The 12,217-nt window shown below is 35.8% G+C and overlaps 1 protein-coding gene across 1 annotated transcript; it reads left to right on the forward strand.

The window, feature by feature from the left end:
- The first annotated feature begins 1,099 nt into the window (after nucleotides 1-1,099).
- Nucleotides 1,100-2,668, forward strand: gcnt3 (glucosaminyl (N-acetyl) transferase 3, mucin type). The gene has a single exon (XM_053487304.1). The coding sequence runs from the start codon at nucleotides 1,153-1,155 to the stop codon at nucleotides 2,452-2,454; it is 1,302 nt and encodes a 433-aa protein (XP_053343279.1). The 5' UTR covers nucleotides 1,100-1,152; the 3' UTR covers nucleotides 2,455-2,668.
- Nucleotides 2,669-12,217: the final 9,549 nt, after the last annotated feature.

Consider the following 12,217-nt stretch of genomic DNA (forward strand, 5'->3'; position numbering starts at 1 on the left):
ACGCTACCAAATACTACATGAGTGTATTTATCTGCATCTGACCCACTGTGAAGATAATGAAAGCTGAAATAAATCTTCTCTCTACTATTATTTTGAAATTTCCTATTCTTAGAATACAGTAATGATCTAACTAGGATTAACTAGGATTACATGTCAGGAATTGTAAAAAAAAAAAAAAAAAACCCTTTTAGTTTAAATTGAACTATATTGTATGTAAACTTCTGACTTCAACTATAGAATGTTCTGTTGGTAATAAAATGTTTTTTTTTAAATAAAATGCTTTTTTAAGATCATGATACTTCACTGCTTTTTTTTCTTTCTTTTTTTTGATTAAGTTACTGTAACTTTGGAAGGCAACTCACATAAATTTGCATAAAGAATAATCATAATGCATTATCATGGCTCATCATAAAAAATTAAGAATGTGTTTAGGGCTAGGGAAGGAAGAAGGAACATGAGAAAAAAAAACAGCACAGAAAGAGAATGTAACATATCTGGTTATTTTATTATTCTGACTGCTAGGCAGTAACATCAGGTTTTATAAACACAATTGAAAAAGTCTTGAAATACTAATACTTGAAATAATATATAAAATATATTTTTATAATCTTTCATAATTTTTTTCAGTTGTTGTTACTGCCCAGCAGTCAAAATCATGAAATAACTGACAATAAACTAGATCGGTCACTTTTTGTCTTCTTGTTTGTTTAAACTTTCTCTATTACCTACCAAACATACCTATTGTTTTATGTATTATACAAATATGACTTGTTATTTTAGTATATTTTAAAGGTCACATTAAACACTTTAAAAGTTTTTTCTTCTTTTTTGTCTTTATATACATAAGTGGATTAAAAATTCCTTTTTGTGTGTGTGTGTGTGTCCTGTAAAACTAGTCTTATTCCTGTTAAAGAACAAACAGGCTTTCAATTCAAGACAAGCCACACCTATACTGTTTGTAGATTAACTAATATGTTCCATTAAGTCCGCCCCTTGTACTCTGTGACTGGCCAGTCATCGGTTTTTACACACTTCCCCTATTTTAATGCTGCTTTCTTTCTGCAAAGTCACATTTACTTTTTGAGTGTCATCTGCTGGTTTCCTGAGCTGAATGTTTTGACTTCTGATATGTACAGAAATTTTAGCTAAGAAATGGCTTTTGTAAAAAAAGGGTTCTTGAGATATCTCTCTTTTCTTTTTTTAAGTTTTGCACTTATTTTCTTTATAATAATCTCTACAAGAAAAGACTGCTTACAGGGGGTGCGGTTGGACATGAAGCACCTGATCAAGAGCGATGTTGGAGAGCTGCAAGCTTGTTCAGCCATCATCCAAGGCGACATGGGTGGAGTTGACAGTAAAGACTTTGGCAAACTCCTTGCTGAGAGAAAAAAAACTTCTCTTTTGCCTGAGTCCTTTTACCTAAATGCCACGAAAGACTGCCAAGCTTTTGTCAGAGACAGAGGGTTTTTAACAGTTCCTCTGAGCAAAGAGGAAATAGACTTTCCAATTGCTTACTCCATGGTTATTCATGAGAAGATTGAGATGTTTGAGAGGCTTCTGCGTGCTATTTACACTCCTCAGAATGTCTACTGTGTACATGTGGACCAAAAGACGCCTAAAATCTTCTCTGAGGCTGTAAGGGCTATTGTGTCTTGTTTGCCCAATGTATTCGTAGCCAGTAAGTTAGAGAATGTCGTCTATGCCTCCTGGTCACGAGTTCAAGCAGACATCAACTGCATGGAGGAGCTTCTCAAGTCTTCTGTCAGATGGAGGTATCTGCTTAACACATGCGGGGCAGATTTTCCCTTGAAAACCAATATAGAAATGGTTCGTTCTTTGAAAAATCTTAATGGAAAGAATAGTATGGAGTCTGAAGTCACAGTCGCACACAAAAGAGCACGCTGGGAATACCATCATAATGTAACAACCACTGTGACTCGAACAAATATTAAGAAGACCCCACCACCCATCAGCACCCCTATGTACTCTGGGAATGCGTACTTCATCGTTACTAGAGCGTTTGTAGAATATGTCTTTAAGAGTCCTGAGATCCAGAACTTTATGGAATGGGAGAAGGACACATACAGTCCAGATGAGCACATGTGGGCAACACTACAGAGGATGCCTTCAGTGCCTGGCTCCAACCCACCCAATGGAAAGTACGATGAGTCCGACATGCTTGCAGTCGCCAGGTTGGTCAAGTGGAGTTATCTTGAGGGAAACATTAAAAATGGAGCACCCTATCCACCATGCACTGGGACACATAGACATGCTGTGTGTGTTTATGGAGCAGGGGACCTAAATTGGATTTTAAAGCAGAAACATTTTTTTGCCAACAAATTTGACCCAGGAGTGGATGATATTGCTATAAAATGCATGGAGGCTTTTTTACGGTACAAAGCAATTTATGATCAGTCTTTACAAACTATTGATACAACAAATTTAGATGAATAATATTGCTACCTGTTTACAGAATAATACCACTTGTGTACATTTCACATGCTGTACATATTACAATATTTATGCTAATGTAGTTAATTTAAGAAAGCATTCTATTTTCAAAGTGTATAAACCTTAATATAGAAGTCATACTATTAATAAGCTTTTTAGTCTATTTTTAAAACTAATCAAGCTGAAACTTGTTGCTTTGCTCATTGCTTTGTTCATTATTTATTCCTTATTCAAAATTTTCGTGACTTTATTTGTTAAAAGAATAAACACATCATACATAACTACCATTGCATGATATATTTATTACTAAAATTGGCAGGTAACAATGTATATTAAAACAGTGCTATTTATGATATACCAAAGTTAATTTTGTTAGTGATTTTTAAGTTTTCTTAGTGTGAATTGTTGAGTTTGAAGGAAGTCTTTAAATACTGATTATACAGTAAGTAAACTAGAGCTTCATGTCAAAATACATGGAATGAGCATTAACTGCACCATAGACTATCTATATTTAATTAAGTTATCAACCTGTATTAAAAAAAAAAACACCTACGTTTATTACAGGAATTATTGTGTATTGATTAGATATTTACAGTAGAATGCCTTGATTTTGCCATTACATACAATACCAGTCAAACTTTGGACACACATACTTACACAGGAAGACATCATTTTTGAAATAACACAGAATAACAAATTATGAAATAACACAGAATTATGTAATAAGCAAAAAAGTGTAGACAAACAAAAAAAATGTTTTACAACTTTTGCTATGACAGTTTTGGACACACTGAGCATTCTCTTAACTAGCTCCATGATCTAGTTATTAGGAATTTGTTTTATGCAGTCTTAAAGGCATTTCTTTATACAGTACATTGAAAGCTTGTTGGTTTCCAATAGTATACAAAGCTGTCATCTAAGCAAAAATGAAACACGTGTTCAATGTGTTAATTCAAGCTTTGAAATTGTCTTCATTGTTCTTCTACATTGTAAAAATTAAACCAACCTGCCTTGTGGCAACAATCTAGGCTGGTTTAGGTGGTGTAATGATTGTAATTGTAATTTCTTGGCACACTTTGGGCAGGTAAATAATAGTCAATCGCTGCTTAAACATCACAGCCTATTTGTGTTTTGTTGTTGACCGTGACCCTACATTCATGGCCACAATTTTCCGTTTTCTCATGGGTACTTCCAGCATTATAATCCACCATTGTCGCAGCAAAATCCACCTCAAACTGGTTTAATGAACATGACAATAAGTTTATGTTTTTTTATGGTATTGGTCTTTCCCAGTCACTGCATCTGGATCCAATAAAGCACCTTTGGGATGTGATAGGAGTGGAGATTTACAGAATTGCACATGATGAAAACCGTAGGAAGTGTAATATGCAATCATGTTGATGTGGACAAATATCTTAATGAAAGCATTGGAAGCCCCTAATCAATATTAGTGTAGTGTTCCTAAGCGTTCAGTAAATGTACAGTATGTTACTGAAACAGAAAACTTTGTTTGTATCTCAGATTGATTTCCAAAATTTATTTTTGGCCTAACCCAAGCTGGTTATTCTTCTTAGACCTCATATTTATTTTATCATATTATATTATTAAAATTGACTAAGAATTTCATGTCGTTCTAATAAAGTGCTTATTTAGTGTGCATGAAATTCTGTAGACGCTCATATAATTTCTCTGTTTGTCCGAATTTAATAAAACTTTGCTAGTCTTTCGGTATTTGCCGAAGTTAAATCTGCACCATAAGTGAAATAAAATGCAAAGTAGTTTGCCAGATTTTTCCCCCCTCACGGTTTGCGTGGCTATACTTATCACTTAACAGAACAAATCAACATAATAGATTATGACATGTACACAGAGTATGAGGATAACATAGAAACTACCATAATGCACCAATAAAATACACAAATTCTCATAAAACAGAAACAAAAGTGCAATAACATGGCTTACTCGAAAGAAAGAAAAGTAGACTATGGAAACTGAATCAGATAAATGGCTTAACCTGCACCATAAAGGAAATCAAAATGTTGATTAAAAGCCATGTTATGAACAGTTATGTTCCAGATTTAATCACTTACATTAAAATATGCTACAGTACTTGCTTAATGTTAACAAAAACTTTCATATTCTCCCGATGGGAGTAATAGTGCTCAAGTTGTATAGGTAAATTTTAAAGCACTAAAGTCATCTTAAGAGGAAACTTTATCCTTTAGATCTTTATCTAATCCAGTTTTACAATTTGCCATCCGTGATTTACTCTCTGATTACAGAACAGGGATTGTATTTGGCTGGCGACAAAAAAAATAAAAAAACAAGGCATAAGATGCTCAACCTTACAACATTTTAACCGTACAGAAAGACAGTCAGACATGTATATGGGCTTTAACCTGCAATAATAATATCACTGATTAAATTCAAGCTGATCAGCTTATTTTTAGCCTTAACCTTTTATATATTTCTACAACCTTTTTTCCCATCAATGACAGGTACTTACACTAGTAAGGTAATATAAGACAAAAAAGAGGTTAGGTTCAAAAGAGTTTAATCTATGAAATCATATGGTGTTAAGAAATACATCACTTAGTTTCTTGGGTGAATTACTATAGTTTTACCCTAAGACTGTAGGTATGCTCTTTAAGAACACTCTTCCTCATTTTGATTGTACTTTAAGGGTGTATTTTTTTCCGATTGTACAATATCTTTTCCATAAATTAATATTTATTATTTTTTCCCAATTGAAAAAAATATTATCCTTTTTATTAGTCATAGTAATTGTAGTAGTGTTATTTACCACTCTACAGAAACACACTGGAAAATTCATAAAAATAAATCTAAATGAATCCCAACAAAATGTTTATTACACTTACTGGACAAATTTCAGTTTGGTTGTAAATTTAGAACAGTAAACACTTTTAACAATGCAGGTAAAAACATTTACTTTTTATTTAGATAAAGAATTTTGGAAATAATATTTATTTATAAGAGAGAACAATCGATTACAATACAATTTGAACTGGATGATCATGAAGAGCATCACAAATAATGTTGATAGGTAGTACTAGGTCAGGTAAAAATAATAAAGTCTTTTATTATTTTCTTTATAGACCAACTGCATGTACTGCTTGCCATTTGTAAAAATAAGTGACCTTACGTGACCGAGAAGCAACAGGAACCATACCTACAATCTGTTCTTTTTAAAACAAACTACCACATCTATACATACCTTTTTAAACCCACATTACAATAGCTACAATAGTTATTTATTTTCGAAGAGAAGCTCTATAAACATTGACAGAAACACTCTATAAACCGTTATTACTGCCGGTGGGTTGAACCAGCATGTAACCTGCAACGATTTTCACCTGCGACATTCAGACATTCAGCTTAAAATGCCTTCAGTCATCAAATAGTGGTGGTCAAAATTTAAAGTATATACTGCCATGTAAAATGATTGATTGACCTATTGTCATGTTTTGCCAACCCTAAGTTACCCCACACACTACACACCAGTGCCAAAACCATCGGGTATATACTGTATCAGGTTCCAGAAAGATCTGCTCACCGAACCATGCTCATCAACATTACACAACGGCGTAGCAGAATTAGAATCAGAATTAATTCCATTGCCAAGAAGATGTTCAATATACATTAAACAAGCAAAGAATAAAATATTACAAAATAATATTCTTAAGCTTTAAACAATGGACATTTTCAATGCTTTTTGCATGTCAGCATCGACCTTGATTTTAGCTGATGGGGTACAAATCTTACAGTACAAGTAAAACTGGAATCTCATAAAGGTGGCACCAGGTGAAGTAGACCTCATAAGATGTGGGAATACACAGCAGGTGCTGCATTTAGAAAATACCTTTTGTTACCAAACACCCATTGGTCTTATTGTGTCTCTTCAAACATAACAACTGGTGTGACATAAAACCATTGAGGCATAACATGTGAAAGGCACGTACATAGTTCACAAATATCTTAGATATAAGATAAGTGAATAAATAAATGAATAAAAGTTTTGTTGTATTGTTTGCATAGTTTTACATAGGAGTGACACATTTTTAAAATAAAATACAAATACAAATAATGACTATAACAAAGAAATGCTGTTTCGTTTTACAAAGCAGATAAACAACCACAACAGCTGAAAAAAATAAAAAATAACACACTGCCTGGCCAAAAAAGTCTTTTGCTTAGATTACAGCACACACACATTCATGGGATCATTTAGATAAGCCTATGCAATGTCACAACATTTATTTCCATCCAGACTTGCATTAATTTATCTCCAAACTCTTGTATTGATGGGAAACTCTTGGATTGAGGGGTCGGACTGTTTTCTAAAGTGCTCTCCAGTACAAGGAAAAAGCTGGTCATTCTGCATACTCAGGTAGTCAATCAACCGCTTTTTTGTTTACCCATAACATTGGAGAGCCGAGACATAACCAACAGATGCAATCCCAGATCATAACTGGCTTGGACAGTAGCTACTACATGTAATGGGTGCAAAACTTAATTTCCCTCTTCTTACCCTGATGTGCCTATCACTCTGGAACAGGGTAAATCTGCAGTAATTATGTAATGGCAGGCTCATAGCTATTTGCTTAGTTAAATCTATGTGTTGACTTTTTTTATTTGGCTGGGCAGTGTATGACTCAGGAGTGACGAAATTTACAAACAATTGTTCTAAACTCTTAAGATAAAATGAAAAGAAGGCATCCTCACTTTTTGTTTGTCAGAAATGTAATCGAGGACACAAATGCTGCTTAGTCATTTAAGTGACAAAAAAAATGACGCAAAGAATCAGAAACATTCAACAGGCAAATGTCAGCCAATTAGGAAACCATGTTAACTGGGCAAGGCAGGAACAGGACAGCATACAGTGATCAGCCATGACATTACAATGGGAAAAAATGCCCATTATTGTGTAGGTTCCTCTCGTGTCACCTCTGCAGTTCTGACCCTTCAGTGCCTGTCTTCTCAAAACATCTGGGAGTGTGCTGTGGTGCCTGGCATAAGGATGCTAGTAAAGGATTGTTTGGGTGCTGTAGGTTGCAGGTTGGGCACCCCACATCACTGTGTACATACTGTTTACACAGTCTTATCTACTAAGTTACAGCCCTACCAACTATGCACATTTCCCTATTCTGTGCATGATCATGTGTGTGTTTAGGAGCCAGTCCCAAGGAGCCTAGGGCACAAACACACACACACCAAATCATACACTACAGGCAATCAGACAGCAAACTATTTGGAAACAGCACCTCCTATGACACAAGCACACATACATAAAAAAGAATTGTGAACCTCCTATGGTACACAAACACACACCCAATCTCACACTATATGAATACACTAAATGACAATGTTGAAACCACAGTCTTTGGACTGTAGGAGAAGTACCCTGAGGAAAAACACAAAGTGTGAGAAGAACATACACACACAGTCTAGGGACAAGATTTAAATCCCAATATTGGAGGTGAAAGGTGACAGTGCTCACCTCATGAGTGCAATTACCTTGTTCCACCAGCAAGTTCATCATGAGCGGAAAAGACAAAGTAATAGTAACATGTACCCCCAACTCCCCCGCCCCCCTCCCCATTTGTTGATTTTTGTACACACTACAATACCATACACGGCTTGGATATTAGTATCAGATGAGCTGCTTTCAATATTTTAGAAACAATGGACTGGTTTATCTAGAGTTTACACAGAATGGTGTAAAAAGAATACTATATGTGTAGAGTTTCTGCAAAATGAAAAAGATGAGAAAGATCAGATGTTGAGATTATAAGGCTATAGGAACTCAAGTAAGCATGTTTTACTTTATAACTGTGGTGTGAAGAAATGCATCTCAGCAGATAAAACACATAGAATCCTGAGGTCGATGAGCTACAACATCAGGGCATAAAACCCAGGTCAGGGTCCACTCATCTCAGCCACGTACAAAAATCTGAGGCCAAAGAAGCTATTGATCACTCAGTTATTTTGTTTTTCAAATTTCAAATTCAAATTCAAATTTTATTTGTCACATACACAGTCATACACAGTATGAAATGTGGTGAAATAAGAAATAAATATGAATAAAAGAAATACGATAGAAAATTAAATAGAAAATTTAAATTAAACTAGGAAAAATAGAACTAAAAAAATAAAAATAGAAATGTGCTAGGAAAAATAGAACTAAAAATAAAAATAGAAATATGATGTACATAAAAATAGAAATATACTGTACAAATTTAAATATACTGTACTGAGAAATATACTGTACAAATTGAAATATACTGTACTGGCTGTGCAAATATGCATAGAACAAAGTGTCTTTGTGCAGAGGTTATTAAAGTGTCTTTGTGCACTGCTCCAGGATGTAAACGTAAACATGTAGTGTAGTTGTGAAGGTAGGTGTGCAAAGTTATTAAAGTGTCTTTGTGCAATGGTCCAGGATGTAAACGTACAACATGTAGTGTAGATATGAAGGAAGGTGTGCGTGTAATTGTCCATAGTGTCCATGGATGTAAAAAGATTGATTGATTTGATCAATTATGAAAAGATTGTGTTAGTTCTGCATAGTGGTGTGGTTGTGGTTGAGAGACCTTATCGCCTGCGGGAAGAAGCTCCTCCTCAGTCTCTCTGTGTTGGCCTTCAGGGAGCAGAATCGCTTCCCAGACCGCAACAGAGTAAACAGTCTGTTGTTGGGGTGGCTAAGGTCCTTCACGATCTTCCTGGCTCTGGTCAAGCACCGCTTGCTGTAGATCGAGTGCAGGTCAGGGAGCTCGATGCAGATGATGCGCTCAGCTGATCGCACCACCCTCTGTAGAGCTCGTCTGTCCTGCATGGTGCTGTTCCCGAGCTCTACAGAAGGTGGTGCGATCAGCTGAGCGCATTATCCGCATTTTTTGTTTTATTTGCCTGTTTTTTCATCTTATTATTTTCGCAGTTCAAAAATATTGGAATCAACACTCATTCCAGGGTTATAGAGATCACACATTTTCTTCATTCTGATGTGTAATGTGAATCTGAAACTCTTGATCTGTAGTCATCGTGTTTGCCACATGATTAGCTGGTTGAATGCGTAAATGTGCAGGTGTACATGTTTCCCATGAAAGTGGACTGTGAGTGTACAGTATATTGTATAACCACTAGTAAGAACACACCATCTACCATCTACTGGTCAAAGTCAAAAACTGCAGTGTATTTAAAACACCATATTCTTGAAAATTAGTAATGGATACAAAGCCAGCCTATAAACCAATTTCAGAGAATGTGATGTCAAGCTGTAAGTAAAATGTCCAGGAAAGTCCATATTGGCAAAGATTGGCATCTTTGGTAAGGGTTCATTGCAAATTAAAACAGGAAATGCATTTTAGAACTGGTACAATGTAAAATGTTAATCGTTTTGTTTAATGTTTAATCATGGCTAAGTCTTATTGTGCCTTCTTATGTGCAAATTTCCAAGTTTATGTCATGTGCACAAAATCTAAGGGACAGTTACAATGCTTGTTTTGAGGCTTCATATATATTATAGCTATTACAAGCATGAGAAAATGAAGGTAGGATAAGATGAAAAGGGGTAAAATGTATACAAATACTGTACAACATATCCACACACTATACTACTACTGTACACTATTAAGTATAATATCTCAGTGGTCAGATGTTCCAATCACTTCCATGGTTACAATTGTCTAAAATCAAGCACCTAGGCATGCTGACTGCTTCTACAAACATTTGTGAAAGAATGGGTTGCTCTCAGGAGCTCAGTGAAATCCAGTGTGGTACCCTGATAGGATGCCACCTGTGCAATGAGTCCAGTCATCAGATTCCCTTGCTACTAAATATTCTACAGTCATCTGTTAGTCGTATTAAAACAAAGTGTAAGCAATTGGTAAGAACAGCCACTGAGCTACAAAGTGGTAGGACATGAAAAAATCACAGAGCAGGGAGGGCAGATTCTGAGACACATAATGCACAGAGGTCACCAACTTTCTTCGGTGTCGATAGCTACAGACATCCAAACTTCATGTGACATTAAGATTAGCTCAAGAAAACAGTGTTTTAAGAGCTTTATGTAATGGGTCTTCATGGCCGAGCAGCTGCATCAAAGTCTTACATCTCCATGTGCAATGCAAAGCATTGGATGCAGTGGTGTAAAGCTCACCGCTACTGGACTCTAAAAATGTTCTCTTGAGTGATGAATCACGCTTCTCTGTCTGGCAAACCACTGGTGGGTCTGGGTGTGGCGGTTGCCAGGAGAATGGTATTTGCCAAGTATAAAGTTTAGTGAAGAGGGAATTATGATGTGGGGTGGTTTTTCAAGAGTTGGGCTAGGGCCCTTAGTTCCAGTGAAAGGAACACTTAATGTTTCAGCATACCAAGACATTTTGGACAATTTTATGGTCAACTTTGTGGGAACAGTTTGGGGATAGTCCCTTACTTTTCCAACGCGACTGCACACTAGTGCACAAAGGAAAGTCCATAAAGACATGGATGAACAAGTTTGGTGTGGAAGAACTTGTCTTGGTCCTGACCTCAACCCAATAGAACAACTTTGGGATTAATTAGAGCCAGGCCTTCTCATCCAACATCAGTGTCTGACCTCACAAATGCACTTCTGGAAGAATGGTCTAAAATTCCCATAACCAGACTTCTAATCCTTATAGAAAGCCTTCACAGAAGAGGTGAAGTTGTTATGACTGCAAAAGGTGAGACTACATCATATTAAACCCTATGGATTAAGATGTGGATGTTACTCAAATTCATATGCATGTGAAGACAGACAAGCAAATACATTTGCTAATAAATGCTAATGCATATTTCCTTACAATGCTCTGTTCCTCTGGTGTAGGCAGGTAATAGCAGCAGCAGTAAAAAAAAAAAAAAAAGAAAAAAAAAGTACACCCTTTTTAAAATGTTTAAAATAAAGGGAGAAGTCAAGTAAAAATAATGCTAGTTATGTTTTTTGTGCCTTTAGCAAAAAAACAAGAAAAAATAATTTCCCATGCCTCTTTAACAGTTGTCTGCTGTTACAGTACAACACCTGAAACACAGATATATATCCCTCAGCCTTTGCATTAAAACCAAATGCCTGATACTGTGCAAGTCTTCATTTTTCTCTCAAAACAGCTCTGAGCCTTGGAGGCATAGACACTCTAAAGGCATGCTGTAGTATCTGGCACCAAGATGTTAGCAGTGGATCCTTTAGGTTCTGTAAGTGTTTCGGTAAGTGGGGGTGCCAGACTGATGTTGAGGATCAGACTTGTTTTTCCAGCTCACCCTTTTGTGGGTTCAGGCCAGACAATCTAGCTTTCACTCTTCATGCATGTCAATGAGCCGTGGGCCACCTGGACTTTGTCACCAAATTATCAATTGTCCTTTGTTAGAACACTTTTGGTAATTGCTAACCACTGCATGCCAGGAACACCCTATAATACACATTGTTGCAATCACAATTTGGCACTTATCAAATTCACTAAGATGCTTATGCTTCAGCATTTTTCCTTCTTTTAACATATCAATTTTGAGAACTGATTATTTACTTGCTACATAAAATATCCCACTGCTTGACGATTGTCACTATTATGAGATAATCAATGTTTTTTTTTTACATCACCTGTAAACGTTTTTAAGTTTATAGCTGCTCTGTGTATTATCTTGAACTACAATTATGCAAATGACTTTACATGAAAATCCAAGTTGTTGTATGAATAACATCCTAGAATTGTTTAGAATGTTCATAAAATGATGACTC

Source organism: Clarias gariepinus, chromosome 2, assembly GCF_024256425.1.
Source record: "Clarias gariepinus isolate MV-2021 ecotype Netherlands chromosome 2, CGAR_prim_01v2, whole genome shotgun sequence".
Classification (NCBI taxonomy): Eukaryota; Metazoa; Chordata; class Actinopteri; order Siluriformes; family Clariidae; genus Clarias; species Clarias gariepinus.

Coding starts and splice junctions, on each gene's coding strand:
- gcnt3 (XM_053487304.1), top strand. CDS start 1,153: ATGGCTTTTGTAAAAAAAGGGTTCTTGAGATATCTCTCTTTTCTTTTT.